The sequence below is a fragment of the Garra rufa genome, chromosome 16, assembly GCF_049309525.1.
Source record: "Garra rufa chromosome 16, GarRuf1.0, whole genome shotgun sequence".
Taxonomy (NCBI): domain Eukaryota; kingdom Metazoa; phylum Chordata; class Actinopteri; order Cypriniformes; family Cyprinidae; genus Garra; species Garra rufa.
Window position 1 is genome coordinate 6,512,132 of NC_133376.1, and position 24,752 is coordinate 6,536,883.

Sequence of the window (24,752 nt, forward strand, 5' to 3'; positions counted from 1 at the left end):
CATTATTAGTATTAGTATTATTTTTTTCTTTCGATATAAGAATGAACGCCATTTTGTTCCACACTCCAAACCAGTAGGTGGCGGAAATGCACTTAATAGTTGTTTGCCAACCGCCATTAAATCCCATAAGAAGAAGAATGACGTTGAAACTAATAAACATTTATTTCCAATGTTCCTTGCTGTATGGTGAGTGGGTGCGCGTGCTACATTTTATGCGTAAATTATTAATTTACGTTGTATAATGAGTACGTTAAGTAAGTTTTTTTTTGTGTGTAATTTGTTTAATTAAAATGCTTGCGTTAATTCTGTAGCTGTGCTTAGCACTAAGCAGCCCTTTAATGTCGATCATGGATCAAATCGATCCCTCATGGCAAACAGCGAATATATTTGTGCTTTTATGCATTTGAGATGATGTGTCTTCCCCAGTGCATGCGTGATATGTCATGGATATAGTTTCCATCTCTAAATTGTAGTAATTCATGCATATACAATTTGCCGTCTGTCGCGAATGGTGTTTCACTGTAAACGAGCAAACCGTCAGAACGCAATAGAATATGAAATAAGTAAAATGTAAATATTTGTTGTTGGACCTTAAATGTGACTCTAACATAATAATTAATAATTTAACATTTTTACAAATAAGTGTTCTTTATAACAGCAGTGACTGTAAAGGGACTAACACCACTGAGTTCAAGTTTAAATGTATTTTCTTCTCAGTAAATTAACTTAAATGGTTTCATTTTTAATGTGGTGATTTTAACTTGTATTTTAAAAGAGCAATACACACTATGTATATATGTTAGGATTTGTTTCTGTGAATAAAATCATTCAGCACAAGGTGCATAAAAGGAGGGCTTGTTTTCTATAATGCAACTAGTATATATGCACAATTTAAGTCATTTGATACTAAAACCAATTATCTATTCCTTCTATTTGCAGATCCTTGACGTTGACATCCCCATTAATATTCCCCGTGCACCACATTTTCAATTTTGTTTAGCTGCTATTCTCTAACCCTTACGCCACCCCTCAATTTCTCTCTTTGTTTTGTTCGCATAACCCAAGGGCTCGTTTAAGAGCCATTTTTCAAATATGCACAAAACGGTGTTAAGCAAGGGGCAGTGTGAGCAGTATTTAAAAGACTGCGGCAGCAATTGCCCTTTCTGCTCATACACCAGTATGCCACCGTTGGTGTACTATCATATCAAAAACCATTTCCAGTTGGCAGTGCACCATGAGGGTGAGTTGAAAATTTTTGCTTGTCACTTTAGTTTGCTTACTATGGTGCCAAACCAGCCAGTAATGCGCTGTGGATGATTTTTAAGTTTGTCTGAATTTGTAAGGGAGTGTTTGTCTGATTTTAAGGCTCAGGTGAACTTCATTTTCTACATTCAGCCTTGTCTTATTGACAGTTGAGTGGGCAAGCATCTAAAAGGATACTCCATTGTAGGTATGCACCGATATTTATTGGCCGATACATTGCACATTTGTCAATAAAGCCGGTTCTGTAATCAGCTGTAAATGCTGATTTCACATTGCGCCGTATATGCCACCCACAGCCGTTGTTCACTGACGAGGTGTGCAAAACCATGTTCATTATCAGCGTGGATTTGCGCAGCTCGACAGTGAACAATGGCTGTATGTGCTACATGCATCTTAACGTGAAATCACACACCTGATGGCATTTACCACTGATTACAGAACTGGCTTTACTGACAAAATGCGCAATATATCGGCAGATGATTATCGGTGCATCCCTACTTCATTGATCCAAAGATCTTTCATTAAATCGCAAATAAATGTGCTTGTTATTTGACTGTCCACAGGCCAGGGTGAAATACAAATTAAGTTTAGTATTATGCAGTTGTCAACAAATATATAGTAATTACTATTTTTTTGGTTTTGTTTTGTTTTCATTTCAGATTTCTCCATCATAAAATGCAGTTTGAAATGTCGGGCAAAATCCCACTTTCACTGCTGCTACTGTTCATCGACTGTGTCAAGTCGGGCAAATTTACTGAAGCACATTGCCAGCCATTCTTCCCCACCAACCCATCCTCGGTCGTCGTCCGTCCAGCAGACTCAGTCATCGATCGTCCAGCAGACTCAGTCATCGATCGTCCAGCAGACTGAGTCGTCGTCCGTCCAGCAGACTGAGTCGTCGATTGTCCAGCAGACTCAGTCATCGATCGTCCAGCAGACTGAGTCGTCGTCCGTCCAGCAGACTGAGTCGTCGATTGTCCAGCAGACTCAGTCATCGATCGTCCAGCAGACTCAGTCATCGATCGTCCAGCAGACTCAGTCGTCGTCCGTCCAGCAGACTGAGTCGTCGATTGTCCAGCAGACTGAGTCGTCGTCCGTCCAGCAGACTGAGTCGTCGATTGTCCAGCAGACTGAGTCGTCGATTGTCCAGCAGACTGAGTCGTCGATTGTCCAGCAGACTGAGTCGTCGTCCGTCCAGCAGACTCAGCCTCAGTCACCAGCAATCCTCCCAAAATGCTCAGAAAGAAGGACTGTAACTTGCAGCCAATGTAATGTAACCTTGCTGGCCAAGAATCTCCAAACTCATATAAGACGGCGTCATACTGACAAAGAAAAAGCAATTACGCCTGAGAGGCACTTTCGATCTCAGTGCATTGATGAAAAAATTGGCCTTTTTGCAGTTGAAAAGGCTTTCCATGGGCAAGCAACACCCATACATGTAATAAAAAATACTTGGGGGCCAAACTATCGTTCAGCTTGTGAAAATGATCAGTGCGTCTTAAATTCCGAGTTTGCGCACAACGCTGGGTTCCTACCTTTCGAGTGCTGCCATCTCCAATCACTATCTTTCTGTAAGCAAGTTGACAAAACCAAAGTTACACTAACAGAGAACAGTCTCTCGCAACTGGTGCAGGAAAAGTGGTTTGGAGAAGCAAGAAAGGCCCAACTGTTACTGTTGCAACAAAAGGCAAATGCTGCAGAGACGCCTTTGTCTTTCCATGTCACTTGCGGAAGTTCATCAACAAAGTATTTCATTTCTGTCTTTGAACCGACAATTTCCTATTACAGCAAAATGGGAAGGGTGATGGTGGCTTATCATAAAAAGAAAAATAACTGGCATTGTCCTTGTGCCCGACCTCGACAATCATGCATACACAAAGCGACAGCAAAGTGGCATCTTTTCCAGACGATGCAACAACTCTTCAAGGGAGTAAAGATTTCAGAGGTCCTTAACACTGTCCATAAATCTGATGAGACCAACGGCCAGGATGCGTCATATCCCCCAAACTCTTCTACTGTGAAAAAGATGATGGAATATTTGCTTGAAAATAAGAAAATTCCAGTGGAAATTCCACAGGACATCCTGCAAATGCCAAAACACACATTTCCAAAACATCTAGTGCCTGAGGAAGTTGAATGCAGATTATGCAAGGGAGTTTTGGGTGAGCCAGTGATGATAACTTGCCGGGCGAAGATAGTCACTTTTCACGGAGTGATTCAGGGTATGTCAATTTTTTTGAATTCATATTACTTGGATACATATTTTTAATGTTATTGTTTTGATAGATATTTTATTTATCAGTAAATTATTGTTTTCTCAGGTGTATCTACTTATTACAAGTTGTGCCATAAATGCAACCTCGCATACAGGTACCAAGAATGGAGGGATGGTTTGCACAACTTCAATGATCATGTAGTCCTCGCACTGCATTTGTGTGTGGTATTGAGAAATTCTCTACAGGTACAATTTCAAGAATGATACCTGCTGTTGCACTTATGACTAGTTCATTAACAACTTTTTTTGTTTTTATTGCTAACAGCTCAGATTTAGCTAATTTTATACTGGTTTGGGTCTTAAATGACTAGAAGTGCTCTTATTTTATAGGTTTTTAAAATCATTTTTAACCTTTTTTCTCCTCTCTGTCCTTCCAGAATCACACAGCTGTAAGTAGGGTTGTGCAGATAATTGAGGCCACAGAGGGAGAGTTCTTGCCCAAAGCGGACCTTATCATGCAAGCATATCTGCACTTCGAAACTTTATGTGATGTGGACTACATGGACTCCTGTGTGTCCTGTGGATACAATCCAAGTACCGTGGTTATGGACCTTCATAAAAAAGGAGCATTCAGCATCCCGGGTGAGTATAAAGTTATTATAGTTGCATTGGTTTCTTGTTGCTGGTTCTGTTCTGTTGCTATGTAAATTAATTCACATATTAAGCTTTCATTTGAGTTTTTTTTTGTTTGTTTGTTTGTTTAATTATTATTGTTATTACAGTGAGTGAAAACCCATCTCCACCTGCGACTTACGATGGTCATGTTGACACAGAAAAATTTTGGGATGCAGTGGCAATGGACATGTTAAGCAGGGGGTTTTACCCAAGTAAGTTTTGATTATATTTTGTGTGTCTCTTAAGGCTCCTTGATTTTATGACTAAAATGATGATATGCTGTAGGGACCTACAGCTCTGCAATTTTGTATGTTTCCCTTACAGGACATTGTCCGGCTATGTTCACACTGCAAGCCTTAATTCTTCTCATTTCCAATTATTGCTCAATTATTTTATTCATTTATTTTTTTTGTATTGCGTCCACATTGTTGTTTTAAATATAGGCAATCTTAGATTTCCAGAGCGAATAATTATTTATTTATTTAAAAAAACACAAAGGTTTTTACTGCAAAATCAACTCAATTGCTTCTGAAAATTATTCTAAAACTCTATATATATATATATATATATATATATATGTGTGTGTATGTGTGTGTATATGTATATATATTACAAGACTGTAATGTTTTCTGTCATTATGTTTTTCTAGCAGATTTATCTTGATGTAAAAAATTATGTTTAAGCTGAAAAATCTGACAGACAGTAAAGATTTTTTTATTATTTTATCACTTTGCAGTGTAGCGGTTCAAATCAATTTATGCTTCTTCTTATTATAGAAAATCTAAATATTGAATTGTTTATTTTTGTATGGTTATGCTTGTTGCATTAAATTGCTATATTTTTCTTTCTGAAGGTGGTAAAGAAAACCCATTTACAGTTTCACCAAGTTGTCACAACTGGTCCCCATGGCTAGGTCCAAAAACAAGGCAATCGGCCATGGTATTAAACACGGAGAGTGCAAAGGTACATTCTCCAGATGGAGGGAGTGACATCGATGTGCCTTTTACTGAGGAAAGGCTTGGAGATGAGCTACTCCAAAAAATGGCTTGAAACGTCAAGGACTGAATTACGGGTGCCTTTTAAAAATCAAGGAATGCAAGATATGTAAAACGTTATTCAAGACACGCTTCGGTTATTATGGAAATGGGAAACGTGGTTGCCTTACCAGATTTTATGATGGCACAGAGGACCCAGACTGCTGTTTCGCGTGTCACTATTAGATCGGGAGGGAGAATCAGAAATAACTTTGAACATTATTATCTTAAATAAATAACAGTGAAATTCATTCATGTGTCGTCATAATTCATTCATGTGTCATAAATGTTTGTATTTATAAACAACTCTGATGTTTAACAACCCTTTTCTATTTATTAATTTAAGAACATAAGGATAGTGGATACTCTTGCTGAGAATTTTCCACATTTATGTATCTTATTAACAATTAAGACAATAATCAAAAAAGCTGTAAATAAACACCACTGGTTAACATGTTGATTTATAGTCACAGATTGCCAGAAATGGGATAACTAAACAGCGGAAAGATGTCTTGCTTGTAAATGTATGTAACCTTGCACCACAAACCAGTCATGAGCGTACGTTTAAAAAAAAACTTAATTGAGATTTGTACACATCTGAAAGCTGAATAAATAAGCATTTTTTAGTCTTCTGTTAAGTTACTGTTGGTGTCAGAGTTGTCCTTGGTCTCTTCTGTGTATTCGTACAATCCATTGCACTGCTTGCGAGTGTAGGCTAATTGCTGACTAGCGGTGGTGGCAGAGTGATCTGAAACGTTTAACATGAACGCGCTTGACGTCACATATGCACCCACTGTGAGCTGACAAGGTGTCAGTATGCTCATCACGAGATGTTTGAGTCATAAATGGTCAAAAAAAGGCTATTGTTACGTTTATTTTGGGGAAAAAGTTGCATATAGCCCCTTTTTTTTTTTCAACAAGGACTTTATGATTTTGAGATCCATTTTTTCACACTGAGGACAACTGAGGGACTCATATGCAACTATTACAGAAGGTTCAAACACTCACTGATGCTCCAGAAGGAAACGCAATGCATTAAGTGCAAGGGGGTGAATACTTTTTTAAACTTGAAGATCAGGGTAAATTTATCTTATTTTGTCTTCTGGGAAACATGTATTATGTAGCTTCTGAAGGGCAGTGCTAAATGAAAAAAATATATATATTTAGGCAAAATAAGAAAAATGTTCACATCTTCATTCTTTTCAAAATGCATTGTTTTGTTTTTTTTCTTCTTCTTGAGCATCAATAAGCGTTTGAACCTTCTGTAATGGTTGCATATGAGTCTAGGGTCATTTTTATAAATTCAACTATTATTTTCTTTTGTGGACAATATGTAAACATCTTTTATGCAAAATATCTTATTCAGGTCAGTACTGAATAAAAAAAACATGATCCTTATTTTAGTAAAATAATTAATTTAGCAGATTCTTTTGACTTCAACTGAATATACACAGCATACAGTGGCACATATAATACGCAAAAACAGGTATGCCACAAACTGACTGCATTTGAAAAAAAAATATTAATCATTTACATAACTTATAAATACATTTATTTGACATTTGATAAAAAAAATATTTAGAGAAGATTGCCCTTTTCCCCCACAAATGATTCCACTGTTAAAGGAGTAGTTCACTTTCAGAACAAAAATTTACAGATAATGTAAATGTACCCCCTTGACATCCAAGATGTTCATGTCTTTCTTTCTTCAGTTGTGAAGAAATAGTGTTTTTTGAGGAAAACATTTCAGGATTTCTCTCCATATAATGGACTTCTGTGGTGCCCCTGAGTTTGAACTTCCAAAATGCAGTTTAAATGCTGCTTCAAAGAGCTCTAAATGACCCCAGCCGAGGAAGAAGGGTCTTATCTAGCAAAACGATCAGGTATTTTCTAAAAACATTTACAATTTATATACTTTTTAATCTCAAACGCTTGTCATGCCGAGCTAGACAAGATGAGCATTTAAGGTTAAAAAGTATATAAATTGTAATTTTTAAAGAAAATAACCCATCGTTTTGCTGCATAAGACCATTCTTTCATCGGCTTTGATCGTTTAGAGCCCTTTGAAGCTGCATTTAAGCTGCATTTTGGAAGTTCAAACTCAGGGGCACCGTAGAAGTCCATTATATGGAGAGAAATCCTGAAATGTTTTACTCAAAAAACTTAATTTCCTTACGACTGAAGAAAGACATTAACATCTTGGATGACAAGGGGGTGAGTGCATCATCTGTAAATTTTTGTTCTGAAAGTGAACTACTCCTTTAATACCACCTCTCAAATAAAAATTAAACATAAAATAATAATATAAGATATTTTTATTTATATATATTTTTTTATTTTTGCAATAACTATTTTACTAGTCCCATTTAGATGCAGGATAACAAGACACACACACACACACACACACACACACACACACACACACACACACACACACACTACATATGTCTCTTGTTTGTCACGCAGCAGGTTGAGGGACACCACGTGATCAACGAGCTCTCTTAAAAGCGCAAGTGGTTTAAAGATCCTGTAATCGCTTACAAACAGACCCGAAGCATCCTGGTGAGTTAAACACTGTGATTATGTGTACTTTCGAATAATTAGAATAGGTAATCAACGGAAAGTTACACTGTTTTTACTGCTGTTTATCGTTGCTTAACTAGACGACCACGAACAGCAGGAGACTGTATGTGTGACATTCGCGTTACATTTAGTGTGCAAATATGGTAAATAATTAAATAAACATAATAAATAAATCCTTGCAAATATATAACTAGCAGTCTGCCTAAATGTATTTCTATTATATTAAACAGAATAGAGAACACAGGCAATTATTAGTCTACCTCAGAACAATGTGTTGTTTTGAAAGCATTTGTAAAACATTAATTTATTTGCATGACAGAAGTTGTTTCATAAGGTCTGACAGATTGAGAAAGGAGATTACCAGCAGGCTTATGGCACAGATCTGTTCATTTGGCACGAAGCCCGATTGTTTCAATCTCAGCATAAGTGGTATATTTGCATCACTGACATAAAGCTAAATGATGAACATAAATATTTATCTCTCTTTAGCTGATTAGGATGGAGATGATGACAATGCGCATACTGTATTCCTCATGCCGCACAGGTGAGTTTAGATGAGTTATATGTGCAGACTTACACTGAGTTGCTAGTGGAATAGTCGATAATCAATAATGCTTATTGCATTAATGCTTATTCAATTATCGTCAATAATGCTTATTGCTCCTACTGAAACTAAATTGTTTTATATTATTAAGGCACTTTTGCAGTCAGATTTGGACCTGTCCGTACCTTCAGCCTTACCGTCCACAGAGGCGGCTACAGTAAGATCATACACATATGGACCTGTACATCCTCACACCCTAAACCGCCGTCATGCACACAGTGTCTCTTTCTGTCTCTCTATAGAAAATGTGAATGCTGAGGAGTTGCCTACAGACATGAAGTCCATCACAGACCGTGCAGCACAAACACTGCTGTGGACCGAACTATTCAGAGGTGTGTGTGTATAATGCTTGTTTACCTTTTTTTTTAAATTATATTTATGTCTATTGCATGCTAGGTGTTTAATAATAATAATAATAATAATAATAATAATAATAATAATAATAATAAAAAAATACTGTTATATTTGTTTATTATTATTATTAGTAGTAGTAGTAGTAATATTAATAATTTATTATTATTATTATTATTATTATTATTATTATTATTATTATTATTATAATTAATGTCCAAACCTGCCATACAGAAACAGAATATATTATTATTATTATTATTATTATTATTATTATTATTATTATTATTATTATTATTATTGCTAATTAAAAAAAAGAAGAAATTGTATATTTTATGCCTATTGCATGCTTAAACATTTATAATTATTATTAGTAGTAGTAATATTATTAATATTATTATTACTGTATTCTGTAAATGTTGCAGGTTTAGCCATGTATAATAAGAATAATAAATATTGTTATTTTTGTTTTATTGTCAGTAGGAGTAATATTAGTAATATTATTATTACTATATATTCTGTGACAGGTTTAGCCATGTATAATAATAATTATCATTATTATTACCATTATTTAAAAAAAATATAATAAAAAGGCTAACAAAAATTTATTATTATTATTATTATTATTAATGTCCAAACCTACCATACAGAAACAGAATATAATATTATTATTACTAAAACTAATAATAATAATAATAATAATTATTATTATTATTATTATTATTATTATATTTTGTCTGTTGCATGCTTAAGCATTAATAATATTAATAATAATAATAAATATTGTTGTTTTTGTTTAATTATTAATAGTAGATATATTAGTTATACTATTATTACTATATTCTGTGACTTTTGCAGGTTTAGCATGTATAATAATAATAATAATAATAATAATAAATATTGTTATTTTTGTTTTATTATTAGTAGTAGTGCAGGTTAATCTGTTGCAGGTTTAGTCATGATTCATGAATAGTAATTTATTATTATTATTATTATTATTATTATTATTATTATTAAAATAATTATAATCATAATGCTAACAATTATTTTAATCTAATTTATTGTTATTAATATTATTGTTATTATTATTGTTATAGTTATTATTGATGTCCAAACCTGCCATACAGAAAAATAATTTATTATTATTATTACTAATTAATAATAATAAGAAGAAAAAGAAATATTTTATTTTATGTCTATTGCATGTTTAAGCATTAACAATAATAGTAATTATAATAACAATAATAATAAATATTGTTATTTTAGTTTTATTAATAGTAGTAGTAATATTAGTAATATTATTATTACTATAGTATATTCTGTGAATGTTGCAGGTTTGGCCATGTACTAATATTGTATTAGTATTACTAATAATGTATTAGTATTAATATATTAATAATAATAATGCTAACAAAAATAACAACAATAATTTATTATTATTATTATTATTATTATTATTATAAATGTCCAAACCTGCCATAAAGTAACAGAATATATAATCATTATTATTATAAATAAACAAATAATAATAAATATTATATTTTGTCTATTGCATGCTTAAGCATTAATAATATTAATAATAATAATAATAATAAATATTGTTAGTTTTGTTTAATTATTAGTAGCAGTAAGATTAGTAATATTATTACTATATTCTGTGACTTTTGCAGGTTTGGCCGTGTAGAATAATAATAATAATAATAAATATTGTTATTTTTATTTTATTATTAATAGTAGTAATATTAGTAATATTATTATTGCTATAGTCTGTGACTGTTGCAGGTTTATCTATGTATAATAATAGAATAATTATAATAATAATGCTAACAAAAATAACAGCAGTAATTAATTAATTAATTAATTATTATTATTATTATTATTATTTATTTTATTTTTCATCATCACCATTATTAGCATTATTATTATTAATATCCAAACAAAAATAGAGTATATAATAATAATAATAATAATATAACTATTAATTAATAATAATAATAACACATATTTTTTATGTCTATTGCATGCTTAAGCATTAATAATAATGATAATATTGTTGTTTTTGTTTTATTATTATTAGTAGTAATATTAGTAAAATTATTATTACTATATTCTGTGACTGTTGCAGGTTTAGCAATGTACAATAATAATAATTATTATTATTATTTTTAAAATAATTATACTAACAGTTCTAACAAAAAAATAACAACAATATATTATTACTATATTATTATTGTTGTTATTTATTTATCCTTATATATATTCTGTGTCTGTATTGCAGGTTTGGCCATGACCATGAGTTACTTGTTCAGAGAACCAGCTACTATCAATTATCCATTTGAGAAAGGCCCTCTCTCTCCTCGTTTTCGTGGTGAACATGCTCTGCGCAGGTATCCAAACGGAGAGGAGCGCTGTATTGCGTGCAAACTGTGTGAGGCTGTCTGTCCTGCTCAGGTATAAATAAAATAATAATAATTAATAAATAACAGCATTATTTTGGTATCACTGAGATACTATTATAGTTTTTATTAATATTTTGAATATTGTTTTGAAATGATTGTTTTTGTAACTTGTAACATCTTTACATAATTTTTATTTTTTTTTATTTCAGCTATAGCTTTTACGTTCATATTTCAATTTATTTCAGTTCAAATCTATTTTATTTCAATCAACAAAAGCTTACATTGTTTCAGTTTTAGTTATCTCCTCATGCGTTGTGAATACCTCTACAGGATGTGTGTCAGCAGTGCTTTTGTCTCCTGCAGGCCATCACTATAGAAGCAGAGACCCGTGCAGACGGCAGCAGAAGAACAACACGTTATGACATTGACATGACTAAGTGTATTTACTGTGGATTCTGTCAGGAGGCCTGTCCTGTGGATGCAATCGTAGAGGTACATATAGTGAGACATAAGATACAGAAGTACTATACACATACATTATCTATATAGATGCAGTAGATATACTTAATAGATCACAGAGTAGCCATTTGGTCCAGAAAAGCTCATGTTATACAATGGTTCCATTGATAATGTACTAATTTTCTCCTCTTTCTGTGCCAGGGCCCTAATTTTGAATATGCCACTGAGACTCATGAAGAGCTGCTGTATAATAAGGAGAAACTGTTGAATAATGGAGATCGATGGGAGGCTGAGATTGCTGCTAACATTCAGGCAGATTACCTGTATAGATGAACCAAAGTTCAGATAACGTCCTTATAATGTTCGGATTATCAGGACAGCAAAACAAACTGTGAATATAATTTCTCATCGAGTGAAACTAAAAATGGCACTTTGTATAGAACCACAAGAAGTATTAATATATTTGCTGTCTAAACGCACAAAGCAAGCACAACACACAATATAATGTTATATAAAGCATTCAAACATAATAGGTTATTCTCAGGGGCACACACGGTATTACACAGAATGACATATGAATGTTCACTGCGAATTCACATTTCTTTCTTCTCTAAAAAAGTGATTTAATGACGAATAAAACAAGAAATAAAATATGGTGTACTTCTTTTCTTAACATTATGATTAGAATTGAACTGTTTAGATTGCAAATGTTATTGTCAGCTATGTTTACATATTGTATTCAACTTACATTATTATATAAACTTCACATATGCTGTACAAACATTATATACATATATTAAATTGTTAATTATATATTGTTTTATGTACTGTAATACAAAAATATAAGCACACAAATCAAGCAAAAAAACATAATGCACAATATCTATCACATATTATGAATATTAAAATTTACTAATAATGTGATTTAATATTCTAAATATATTTTATTATAATTTTTATATTTCTATTCTGTGTTACAGTCCACCATATGTGACCCTGGGCCACAAAACCAGTCACTGTGGTCCTGCGAGACACAACATTTCGTTCCACTGTATGTCCACACATGTAGCGGAATGACAATAAAGCTCGACTTAACTTGAATTGTTAAAGTCGTTATTTTTGTTTTCTTTGTTTACAAAAAGTATTCTCGTAACTTCGTAAAATTATGGTTGAACTACTGATGGCGGATGGACTATTTTGAAAACGTCTTTTATACTTTCCCTGCTGAACAAAAAACACAGCTAAAACCAGCCTAGGCTGCTTGTCTGGTTTTATCTGGTCAGTAGGCTGGTTTTAGAGGGGCTTTGGCCACTTTCCCAGCCTGGTCTTAGCTGGTCAGGCTGGGAGACCACCAGCTAAAACCCGCCTCACGAGCCAAAACCAGCTACTGGTTTTAGCCGGTCATAGCTGACCAGCAGGCTGGTTTTAGCTGTTTTTTTCAGCAGGGCCGAAGTCAGCCCATAAAACTGCTTGCTGGAAAGTTAGGAAATTTGGCACACAGATAGAGGATAGTCTCAACATTAAAGGGTTGCTCCCCAGCTGAAAAAAAGCTAAAACCAACCTAGGCTGGTTGGCTGGTCTTAGCTGGAAGTAGCTGGTTTTGGCTGGTGAGGCTGGTTTTAGTTGGTGGTTTCCCAGTCTGACCAGCTAAGACCAGGCTGGGAAAGTGGCCAAAACCCCTCTAAAAACCTGACCAGCTAAAACCAGCCAACCAGCCTAGGCTGGGTTTAGCTGTTTTTTTCAGCAGGGACGCTAGAAGTCAGCCCATAAATCTGCTTGCTGGAAAGTTAGGACATTTGGCACACAGATAGAGGATAGTCTTAACACTAAAGGGTTACTCCCCTGCTGAAAAAAAAAAAAAAAGATTTTGGCCACTTTTCCAGCCTGGTCTTAGCTAGTCAGGCTGGGAAACCACCAGCTAAACCTAGTCTCACCAGCTAAGACCAGCCAACCAGCCTAGGTTGGTTTTAGCTTTTTTTCTGGGGAGCAACCCTTTAATGTTGAGGCTATCCTCTATCTGTGTGCCAAATTTCCTAACTTTCCAGCAAGCGGTTTTATGGGCTGACTTCTTGCTGAAAAAAAAAAAAACAGCTAAAACCAGCCTAGGGGTTTTGGCCATTTTCCCAACCTGGTCTTAGCTGGTCAGGCTGGGAAACCCCCAGCTAAAACCAGCCTGATCTGGCTGGGTGAGCAGCTAAAACCAGCTAAGACCAGCCAACCAGCCTAGGCGGGTATTAGCTGTTTTTTTCAGCAGGGGGAAGAAAGAGAAAAAGAACAACGCCCCCACCCCCCAAGGCGCTTTTAGAAATCACACATTTATTTAAATTCTCTTTCTGTTTGAACTAAATCTTATATCAAAACCGCATTGCCCTGTAAAAAATATCATCTCTCTTAGTCTTTTCTTTATACAGGCCTAATACAAACATAAATGAATAATACATAAAATGCTTAAATAAGAATTGCCTTTTAAAACATTTTTTTTTCCAATTTGTCTGTGAAACTACATTTGCGTTTCGGCATGTTAGTGACACACAGCTCTTGCAGCGCAGTTCCTCTTTGTATTGTTTTGACAATTGGGTCTTTCACCCAGGGCTGGACTGGGGTTAAAATTCAGCCCTGGACAAATTCAGCCCATCCGGCCCACAAGTTCCACATGAAAGTTTTCTTGCGTTTCCTGGTAAAAAAAAACCCAGCTAAAACCAGCCTGTGCTGGTTGGGTGGTTTTAGCTGGTCAGCAGGCTGGTTTTAGAAGGGTTTTGACCACTTTTCCAGCTTGGCCAGGCTGGTCTAGCTGGTCAGGCTCGGAAACCACCAACTAAAAGACCAGCTAAAACCAGCTACTTCCAGCCTAAACTGGCCAACCAACCAAGGCTGGTTTAAGTTGTTTATTTCAGCAGGGTTATAGGGTCTTTAATTGGAGTACATGCATGAATAAAACAGGATTTAAACAAATAATGATAAATACTGCTGAATTCAAATGCAACAAACTTAATTACATTTTTGTCACAGAGAAATGCATGCAGTAAAGCATTGATTTTGAGCTAGAATGCAGGAAATTTGTTGCTAATAAATTATGTAATAAAAAAACATTCATTAATAAAAATCATCACCCTCATGTCATTCCAAAACTGTATGGCTTTACTTTCTTCTGTGGAAGTTGAACACAAAAGATATTTTGTATAATGTAACCAAACATATTTGGTTACCCTTGATTTCTACTCTATAGACAAAAAAGTTTGGGATTTCTCAAAGTATCTTCCTTTGTTACACAGAAGAAAAAAGTTCATACAGGATTGAAATTATTGACATTACATGATGTTGAGTAAATGATGACAATTTTTATTTTTGGGTAAACTGTCCCTTTAAGAACTTTATTATGTATAGTAAACACCTAATTTATATAAGACCCATATTTAATTCTTTAATCAGGCTCTTATTGAATTAACATTTTACTCCAATTAAAACGAATTACAACTAAAAATTAAAAGAAATTATAGATTAGAATATTAGTAGTAAGACGGTGGTCACAAGAAAACATTAGTTATATGGTTTTTAAAATTAAATAGTAATTATAAACTATGAAATTTGTAATAATTTTGTTTTGACAGTAATTATTTATTGGCATTTTCCACTTTACTTCATCATGCAGTGACAGTATCCAGTGTCGTGGCTGTTTTCAGCCAGCCCAGCAGAACTTACAGAACCTTTAATGTTCTCATATCACATGACTGTATAACACAATTCTGTGTGTTATCTGAATGGATCAAGCAACTTACACTGTTTATCACTGTACATCGTGGCAGAAGCGCAGCGCGCGTTCGTCAGCACTGTGCGGGTGATTGATCCCACCGCTTCACACTTTTCGGCTATTTGCGGTCTTGAATGCGCTATAATTTAAAATAGCGCCTAATATGGGGAAGGTCTCCCTCGCTTCGGTGATCGGCCCACTGGGAATGTCCCGGTGCTCCCTATGGCCAGTTCATACCTGCAGGTACCTCAGAATAATGCCGGTGGGCAGTGGCTGCATTTAAAGTGTTGAATTAATGACGGTCAGTGAAATGAGGTAAAAAAAATAAATAAAAAAAACCGGACATTTTATGATATTTTACAAAATCCCCCCGGACATAATTTTATAGCCAAAAAGGAGGACATGTCCGGGTAAAAGAGGACGTATGGTCACCCTATGCAATAGGTTCCTTCCAGTACCGCCGCTCCCTATACGCAGAGTACGCAGTCTGCGTAGGGCACCAACTCCCAGGGGGGCCCCATCCCAGCTGCTCAAAAAAAAAAAAATCGTTTTTATATATTATAATAATAAATTAATATTAATAATATACATATACAAATAAACAAAAATATAAAAATATAAACTTATATTGCATTTTACGGTGAGCGCAGAGTTGGCTAGTAAGCACACGTGATGAAGCGCAGCATCTGTGCCGCGAAGCGCCCTCACCTCTGTTTACGGCTGCCTATTTGGCCAAAAATGATGATAATAATTAATGAACAATATGCCTGGTCCTGGAAAGAGACATCAACAGTCCGGCGCCGAGAAACGAAAAAAAAAAAAAAAAAAGCCCAAGATTAAGCCCGTGCATCACTTTCAGGTGCGTTCATAATCCTGTGAAACTTTTTTTTTTTAATAATGTGTTTTAATGTCGGTAATAATTTCACGACTAAAGCATCTTTCTTAATATGAATACAAGCAGATCTAAGTAAAAACAGTGACTTAAAGTGCATTATATTAAAACGCAGAGGCAATTATGATTATTGATTAATAATGACCATATGGTGTCATTAAATAACAGTGTTAAAATACATAATCTAATACAAAATTAACAGTTTACATTACAATTTTAATAGAAATGCCTGAAAAGGGCACCAAATGCAGTTGTTACACTTACATGATGATCAAATTCCTTGTTTAATATTGACCAAACGTTTAAAATATCCACATAATCTTTCTTATAATTTCCTCAACAAAAAAATGTGGACATCATAACCCTTGTCTGCTTTATTGTCAAAGTCTGCTTTATTGTAAATTTTGAACTTTGGAAAGCTCCAGCAGATGACAGTGTTAATTTTATTTCAGTTTATTATTGTTTATTTTATTAAGATTTCACATTTTTAAAAGTTTTATTTAAAGTGTAATTTTAGTTGTTGTTTTTCTGTAAAGATACAATTGTAATTTATAAATGAAACAATTTATTTGTGTAATTACTTTTATTTGAATAAAGTTATATTTTGGCCCCTATAGTAGGTGTTTTTATATTATTTTATTTTATTTTTACTTCCGTAATATTTGGGGGAGGGGGCACAAAAGTAAAATTTTGCTTAGGGCACCCATTTGGCCAGCAGCGGCCCTGGTTCCTTCGGTGCTTGGCCCCCAAAAATCCATGTCATCATGACCCCTTTGCAGTCAGCATTTGAGTTCCTTGCCACTAGAGGACGCGATGGTCCCGCGTCACTACTGCGTCACGTGGTAGGGGCGGAAGCGTTTATGTGAGCCATGCTGAATCCCGCGCGGGCGCAGCCATTTGCTCTCTTCCTCGATCACTTCAACACCGGTGAGTGCGGAACGACACAGCTCATCTAATCCCAAACTCGTTTACAGCGTCGTTTTGTTTTTCAGCGAAGATAAAACGCACCTGAAAGACTTTGTATATCGCTGAAGTTATCGTAAGTCGACTAGATTGTGTTTATTCGCCGCTGATGTGGAGTTAGGAGTGTTTAATCATGGCTCATCTCTGTCGTAGCAACATCGTGAGTTGTTGGCAGCCCGCTATGCTGGTGGAGCCGCGGGAACAACTCGCTTTGTTCGTCATTTGTGAATTTATCTTATTAACAGTAGTTTTCCGCAGCCTTAAATATGCTTTTGGTTGATTTCCGCATTGATGGGCCTGTTTGAGGCCTTCAGGCTGCTGCTACGACTGTCTATAGCCGTGAAGTTCAGGCTCCAGAAGCAGCGGCCTCGTGTGTTGGCGCGCATCCTTTTATTTAGACGCGGCAGTTGTTAGTTTACGTACGCAGTTGTTTGTTTTGAGTGTTATAAGATGTTTGACTAATAATATAAGTGGGGAAAGTACTGTTTTTTTTGTGGAGTTTTGTATAATTCTGGTCGTAATTTAGAAATGGTGCGGCCTTTTGTGTGATGTGACTAACCGTCCCGCCATCTCTCCCGCAGAGTGACTGCAGCACAAAGACCAACACACACATACAGCAATGGCAGAAAACGAGCCACAAGTTCAGTTTAAGGTAAGCTAACTTATGCTTTTAAAGTGACGACAGACAAGAATAATGAATTAAAGAGACCGTTTAAATATTTAATGATTAGCCAAATGAATTGCTAAACTGTTTGGAAGCGAATTAGCAGATCTGTTCTCGATAACGCTAAGATAAAGCGACTGCGAACCGATCTATAAAGAGTATATGTTTACCTTGTAATCGGTTAACCCATGTGTCTTTTACTGCGCCATATATTTGAGCACATGTGTTTTATTCATTTAAGCAGTCCGATGTAACAAATTAGATAATTTGTCTAAAACACACTCTTAGTGTTAGTATTGTAACTGAAGTTTAAGTCTGGCAGAGTCATATAAATAAGCCAGCCAGATGCATATAAACAAAATAACGCAAACACTTTACAATAAGGTTGAATAGTTAAGTTTAGTTGACTACATTGGTTAGCATGAACTAAGAATGGACAATACTTCTACAGCGTTCCTTAATCTTATAGTAATTTCAGCATTTGCTCATGCATCATTAAAATCACAAGTTGTTTGTTGACATTAATGTATTGTGAACTTGCATGAACAAACTGTATTTGTATTAACAAAGAAAAAAAATGCTGTAAAATTAATAGTTAAAACATAAACAAATGACACCTTATTCTGAAGTGTTACCAAAATAATGCAGATTTATCAGGTTCTTGTTCAGAATGAGTCTACTAGTTTACACAAATGTAACCACTCACATAATGACATTGACACCTAATGTGAAAATTAAGTATGCAACAGATAATATATAGATCTATAGATAATGCACAGCTTCAACCTTAGGGTTATCCTTTATTTTAACATGTGAAACCATTTTAAACAAATATGTTACTGAAGATGATTCAGATTAAAACAAGCAATGTATAAGATGCCTATAATATATATAATATATAATCACACCTCTAAGTCAAATATTATGTTTATAATTTTTGTATGGTCGTGTGATTATTAAATGGCTGGTGTGAACAATGTTTACACTACCAGTCATAAGTTTATAATGTTTATTTAAGAAGTCTCTTCTGTTTGCTAAGCTTGTATGTATTTGATTCAAAATTTGTAAACATTTTTAGCATTTAAATATTTATTTGAATACTTTTAAATTTGAATTATTTTAAAATGTAATTAATTCCTGTGATCAAAGGTAAATTTTCAGCATTACTTCAGCATCCTTCAGAAATCATTCTAATATGCTCATATGTTGTTCAAGAAACATTTATCAATTTTTAAAACTAATTTTTTTTAGGATTCTTTGATGAACAGAAAGATCCAAAGATCTGCGTTTATCTAAAATAAAGCTTTTGTAACTTTATACACTAAACGCCTGGAGTCAGTATTTTTGTGTGAAAATAAATATTCTAAATTAATACTTTAATTTATCAAGGATGCTTTAAATTGATCAAAAGTGATGTTAAAGACAATTATAATGTTATAAAAGATTCAGATAAAAGCTGTTCCTCTGAACTTTCTATTCATATAAAGAAATCTAAACAAAATCTACTTCACTGTTTTCAACGTAGTAATGTTTTTGAGCAGCAAATCAGAATATTAGAATGATTTCTGAAGGATCATGTGACTGAACTAATGATGCTAAAAAATCAGCTTTGAAATCACACGAATAAATTACATTTTAAAATATATTCAAATAGAAAACAAAGCAAAATATTTCTCAATTTAGCTGTTTTTGCTGTAATTAGGATCAAATAAATGCAGGCTTTGTGAGCAAAAGAGACTTTAAAAACAAACTTTAAAAAAACAATTGTTCAGAAACATTTGACTGGTAGTATACATGAGATCAAAATGGTAAATATTTTGCACATCAACCCTGCAGACCCTTTGCAGCCAAATTCTGCTGATGAATGACTGGTTCTCAGGTTATATGGCTTAGTCATCTTATGACAGCTTACTGTAACTAATATTTTTTTCTTTAAGTGCCAGTATTGTGTAGTTTTTCAGTTAATCTCACAAAATGGCATTTAATTAGGAAACTTTAAGTAGCAAGTATTTCCTTGCTGCTATAGCTTTATGACATGTTAACTTCTGTAAAAGCACCAGTCACTCATGCATGTTGTCTTTCCCGTCCACAGCTGGTTCTGGTAGGAGATGGAGGTACGGGGAAAACCACCTTCGTGAAGAGACACTTGACTGGGGAGTTTGAAAAGAAATATGTTGGTAAGTCTTTTGCTTTTAATGAAAGGCTCTCTTTATTCAACTCTTCTGGAGGAATGTGTGGCTGTGGTGCGACCGGCGGCTCTTAACTTTTCTTGTTCCTCTTAGCCACACTTGGAGTTGAGGTACATCCCCTGGTCTTCCACACCAACAGAGGAGCCATCAAATATAACGTATGGGACACAGCCGGACAAGAGAAGTTCGGAGGCCTGAGAGATGGATATTACATCCAGGGTAAGCAGCAATTTTTCTCAGGTACTTCATAGACTTATCACAGCAGCAGTGGTTTAACATGTGCGTCTCTTGTCTTTATAGCTCAGTGTGCAATCATCATGTTTGATGTAACTTCTCGAGTGACCTATAAAAACGTGCCCAACTGGCATCGTGACTTGGTGCGTGTGTGCGAGAACATTCCCATAGTGCTCTGCGGTAACAAAGTGGACATCAAAGACAGGAAGGTCAAAGCAAAGAGCATCGTGTTCCATCGTAAGAAGAATCTACAGGTATGCAGCACCTCTTCAGCTCACTGTTCACTGTTTTCTAAATGCTTGTTATTGATCTTAATGTGAACAATTCACCCATGCTTGATCAACGTCATAACTTGAACTTCCAGTAAATCAATGTTTTTTCCAGTTTTGTTTTTTCGCATAAAACCAATTCCCCACCCTGTGTTGGCAATCCATTAAACTTGCATGTGTCGTAATGTGGAAGTGATCTGTCACTACTTCCATTTCAGTGCATTAAGTCTGCATGTCAGGCTGTTATTGGCTACAAATGTGAGCCTCAACTGACATATCCTCCTCTCTCTTTCCCAGTACTATGATATCTCTGCCAAGAGTAATTATAACTTTGAGAAGCCCTTCCTGTGGCTTGCACGGAAGCTGATTGGCGATCCTAATCTGGAGTTTGTTGAGATGCCTGCCCTTGCACCACCTGAAATTGCTATGGATCCATCACTTGCTGCACAGTATGAGCATGACTTGAAAGTAAGTACATCTCACATCCTGCTACTCCTATTGCTTCCAATAGTGTGCCCGTTTCATCCGTGCTGATCTGTATTTGTTTTCTCTTCTAGGTGGCATCAGAAACAGCTCTCCCAGATGAAGACGACGACCTTTAACCTGTTAGCCTCTGACCTCCTTATGGCAATGTCACTGGGATTTCCTGGTGATGGTTTCCTCCCCCTGCCCCTTTTACTGTAAACCTTCCCCTCCCCCCAGCGCAGAATATTTTTATTTTTCAATTTTTGGTTTGTTTTGTGTTTTGAATTTGAGTAAAATTGTGTGGTTCATTTCATTGTAGACATGCTAACTGTTGCCACCAGACAAAAACACATGCGGACATGCCTACACATTGACTCACTCACTCAAAGGTGTGAGAGCAGGTTGAGTGTCCCAGTGCTTACTTCTCTATGTAAAGCTCTAAGCACTTAGAGGAATTCTTGGAATAAAAACATTCTCAATATAATAATCCTCGCTTCGTCTTTTTTTATATATATAAACAAAATAATTAGAAGTGACACAAATTCAATTGTTTACATGTAAAGTATTCAGGAAGTTTCTGGAATCTTCTTTTGCATTTGTTCAGACAAGGAAGCAAAGTAACGCTCTGGTCTGAAATGCAAAGTTGCTAGTTGTTAATTGTCATTGTTCAAATGCTGTGGTTATTTTTTTTGGAATGCAAATTGCTGTCGAGTCTAACAATCCATGGTGTCGATGAAAATAAAACGGCATGTATCTCATTTAAGCTATATAAATATATTAATATGGGCGAGGTGTGTTACATAATCTGACAGTGTTCAGTGCAAGGCAAAATCTCAATGTGTATTGAAGAGTCAAACATTTTGACTCTGTATTAGATCCAACTCTATATGTATTAAATATGAAATGGCCACTACTTTGTATTGGAAGTTACTATGTGTCATGTTTTTTGAAAAAGTTGATTTAATAGAGTGCTAATTCCAGTGTGTGAAAATGCTATGAATTATAAATGAGGCACCACAATTAGACTAAAGAATTAAAAACAAAAAACCCAGAATATACAACAGTACTTACTGAGGAAAAAGTTTACTATTATCTTTGTAAATTTAATACAAGTTATTTAAATTAGGGCTGTCAAATCGTTTAGTCGCATCCAAAATAGGTTTGTGCTTGCATAAGTGTGTGTGTGTGTGTGTGTGCATTTATATGAACGCTCATGAAATACAGTCAAGTCCATATATATTTGGATACTGACACAATTTTCATAATTTTGGCTCTTTATGCCACTAAAGTTTAATTCAAGGGGTTGAATCTGAATATAACATTAAATGCCAAGAACTCCAACCATTTTTATACACAGACCCCTCATGTTCAGGGGCTCAAAAGTAATTGGACAAATGTAATCATAAATAAAATGTTCTTTTTTAAATATTTTGTTAAGAGTTCTTTGCAGGCAATAACTGCCTTAAGTCTGGAACTCATGGACATCACCAGAGACTGGGTTTCCTCCTTTGTGCTGCTTTGCCAGGCCTTTACTGAAGCTGACTTCAGTTATTGTTTTGTTTGTGGAACTTTTTTACCTTCAAAAACTCCTGGCTTGCTTTTGGGTTATTGTCCTGGATGAATCTGGGCAGACAGTATATCCCTATACACTTCGGAATTTATCCGGCTGCTTCTTCATACTTTTTTCTTCCTGTCTTTCTGGTACAGGTTGATCTTAATTTCAGCTGTACAAAGAATGCTTCTCCAGAAGTGGTCTGGCTTTTTTAGATGTTTTTTTTTTTTTTTTTTTTTTGGCAAAGTCTAATCTGTTCTTGTTTGCATCTTGTGGTGAATCCTCTGTATTTTCTCTCATGAAGTCTTCTCTTGATTGTAGACTTTAAGAGCAGCAGCTTCCAAATACAAATGGCGCATAGGAATCAACTCCAGACCTTTTACCTGCTTAATTGGTGTAGGAAAAAATAAAGGAATAGCCCACAACTGTAACTTGAATATATTTTGGTCAACAGCTAAAATAATAAAAATTTTGTCAGTGTCCAAATATATATGGACCTGACTGTATATGTTTTTTTTAAAGAAGTCTCTTCTGCTCACCAAGCCTGCAGTTATGTGAAGTAAAGTACAGCAAAAACAGTAACATTTTGAAATGTTTTTACATTTAAAATATGTTTTCTATTTGAATATATTTAAAAATGTGGTTTATTCCTGAGATTTCAAAGCTGAGTTTTTAGCATCATTACTCCAGTCTTCAGTGTCACATGATCCTTCAGAAATCTAATATGCTGATTTGTAAGATTTTTCAAGAAACATTTTATAATTATTATTATTATTATTATTATTATCAATATTTTAAACAGTTGATTCGATTTTTTAGGATTCTTTGTTGAATAGAAAAATCGAAAGATCAGCATTTATCTGAAATAAAAAGCTTTTGTAAAATTATACATTATACCATTCAAAAGCTTGAAAAGAAATGATAGGAACTGATTTTATTTAGCAAGGATGCTTTAAAGTGATAAAGTGATTTTTATAATGTTACAAAAGATTCTATTTCAGATAAATGCTGTTCTTCTGAACTTTCTATTCATCAAAGAAACCCGAACAATTCTAATCAGTTGTTTTCAACATAAATGTTTTTTTTTTTTTTGTTTTTTTTGAGCAGCAAATCAGAATGTTAATGATTTCTGAATGATCATGTGACACTGAAGACTGCAGTAATGATACTTAAATTCAGCGTTGAAATCACTGGAATAAATGACATTTTAAAATATATTCAAATAGAAAACTGTTCTTTTTAATAGTAAAAATATTTCAAAATTTTCCTGTTTTTGCTGTATTTTGGATCAAATAAATGCAGGCTTGGTGAGCAAAAAAGACTTAGAAAACATTAAAAAGACTGGTAGTGTATGTGTGTGTTTTATCGCGATTAATCGATTTGACAGCCCTTATTTAAATATTTGCACGTAGTAGCCTAATCTTAAAATTGTAAAGAAGTTAAATTTAAGTGGTTACCTGTCTAAACGTATAATATCAAAAGCTGCCTGTTGTCTACTGACTAGCTTTACAAAATGTGACCCTGGTTTGTTAAAATACAGGCGTCCAATATTCAGTTACTACTGAAAAGTATTATGAGATTCAGCTTCAAACAATGTAAGAAGTTTGTCGTTTTGTTTTTGATGACAATAGTAAAATAATTTGATGGCAACAGTAAAATATTAAGTACCTGGCTGCGCATACGGCACGTTTACGTGGTGACGTAGTGCAATTCATTGTGCGTGACACTACAATGTGGCCACCAGATGGCAGAAAATAGTCATTTATCTCACTCAAGTCAACGTCTGTGGAGTCTAGGCTTACAAACTTTTAGAAGGAAGGGTTTTAGTGAACCAAAACACCAGTGCTATTCAAACACACCTTATGTCGCGTTTCAAACTCAATTTCCTCCGCTTCACAGATGATGAGACTGATAAGGAGGATGACAGTCCTCACAGACACCTGTGATGAGGGTCTGATTGCGCTTCCTTATCCGCTTAGTGCTGATAGAGCAGATAGAGTTAATGAATGTCAGCTCTCGTGCTTCATCTAAGTAGAAGTGGGCTATTACTCATTGATCTTTACCACCATCCGCTGAGTGTGTGTTTTAGAAAAAAAAAATCTTACATACCGCAGTCTTGGCATGAAAATAGTAGCTATAGCCTGTCTAATAATTAGTTACTGGTATAACACAGAAAGTTGAATTTACATCGTT

General features: G+C 34.6%; 3 protein-coding genes across 4 annotated transcripts; all 3 read left to right on the forward strand.

The window, feature by feature from the left end:
* Nucleotides 1-67: 67 nt before the first annotated feature.
* Nucleotides 68-5,438, forward strand: LOC141288539 (uncharacterized). The gene is made up of 7 exons (XM_073820697.1): nucleotides 68-186; nucleotides 940-1,240; nucleotides 1,923-3,485; nucleotides 3,585-3,724; nucleotides 3,916-4,120; nucleotides 4,261-4,365; nucleotides 5,007-5,438. The coding sequence occupies exons 2-7, from the start codon at nucleotides 1,093-1,095 to the stop codon at nucleotides 5,201-5,203; spliced, it is 2,358 nt and encodes a 785-aa protein (XP_073676798.1). The 5' UTR covers nucleotides 68-186; nucleotides 940-1,092; the 3' UTR covers nucleotides 5,204-5,438.
* A 2,221-nt stretch (nucleotides 5,439-7,659) lies between these two features.
* ndufs8b (NADH:ubiquinone oxidoreductase core subunit S8b) lies at nucleotides 7,660-12,102 on the forward strand. Its single transcript, XM_073820943.1, has 7 exons — nucleotides 7,660-7,749; nucleotides 8,260-8,314; nucleotides 8,466-8,531; nucleotides 8,617-8,706; nucleotides 11,004-11,176; nucleotides 11,488-11,616; nucleotides 11,785-12,102. The coding sequence occupies exons 2-7, from the start codon at nucleotides 8,269-8,271 to the stop codon at nucleotides 11,914-11,916; spliced, it is 636 nt and encodes a 211-aa protein (XP_073677044.1). The 5' UTR covers nucleotides 7,660-7,749; nucleotides 8,260-8,268; the 3' UTR covers nucleotides 11,917-12,102.
* Nucleotides 12,103-17,070: 4,968 nt separating this feature from the next.
* On the forward strand, nucleotides 17,071-21,494 carry ran (RAN, member RAS oncogene family). Of its 2 annotated transcripts, none has more exons than XM_073820609.1 (7): nucleotides 17,071-17,150; nucleotides 17,768-17,838; nucleotides 19,943-20,027; nucleotides 20,133-20,258; nucleotides 20,340-20,527; nucleotides 20,840-21,010; nucleotides 21,100-21,494. In XM_073820609.1, exons 2-7 carry the CDS (start codon nucleotides 17,806-17,808, stop codon nucleotides 21,142-21,144), a joined length of 648 nt encoding a protein of 215 aa, XP_073676710.1. In that variant the 5' UTR covers nucleotides 17,071-17,150; nucleotides 17,768-17,805; the 3' UTR covers nucleotides 21,145-21,494. The 2 variants fall into 2 exon arrangements, with proteins under 2 accessions (XP_073676710.1, XP_073676711.1); XM_073820610.1 differs by lacking the exon at nucleotides 17,071-17,150 and adding an exon at nucleotides 17,183-17,262.
* The last annotated feature ends 3,258 nt before the right edge of the window (nucleotides 21,495-24,752 follow it).

What these genes read in the sequence shown, in the direction of transcription:
- LOC141288539 (XM_073820697.1), top strand. Translation starts at nt 1,093, where the DNA reads ATGCACAAAACGGTGTTAAGCAAGGGGCAGTGTGAGCAGTATTTAAAA. An exon ending in TATTGAGAAATTCTCTACAG is followed by an intron (nt 3,725 to 3,915) that starts GTACAATTTCAA and finishes CTGTCCTTCCAG; the next exon opens with AATCACACAGCTGTAAGTAG. An exon ending in AGGAGCATTCAGCATCCCGG is followed by an intron (nt 4,121 to 4,260) that starts GTGAGTATAAAG and finishes TTGTTATTACAG; the next exon opens with TGAGTGAAAACCCATCTCCA.
- ndufs8b (XM_073820943.1), top strand. Translation starts at nt 8,269, where the DNA reads ATGGAGATGATGACAATGCGCATACTGTATTCCTCATGCCGCACAG. An exon ending in GTATTCCTCATGCCGCACAG is followed by an intron (nt 8,315 to 8,465) that starts GTGAGTTTAGAT and finishes TATATTATTAAG; the next exon opens with GCACTTTTGCAGTCAGATTT. An exon ending in AGGCTGTCTGTCCTGCTCAG is followed by an intron (nt 11,177 to 11,487) that starts GTATAAATAAAA and finishes TGTCTCCTGCAG; the next exon opens with GCCATCACTATAGAAGCAGA.
- ran (XM_073820609.1), top strand. Translation starts at nt 17,806, where the DNA reads ATGGCAGAAAACGAGCCACAAGTTCAGTTTAAG. An exon ending in ATCGTAAGAAGAATCTACAG is followed by an intron (nt 20,528 to 20,839) that starts GTATGCAGCACC and finishes TCTCTTTCCCAG; the next exon opens with TACTATGATATCTCTGCCAA. An exon ending in AGTATGAGCATGACTTGAAA is followed by an intron (nt 21,011 to 21,099) that starts GTAAGTACATCT and finishes TTTCTCTTCTAG; the next exon opens with GTGGCATCAGAAACAGCTCT.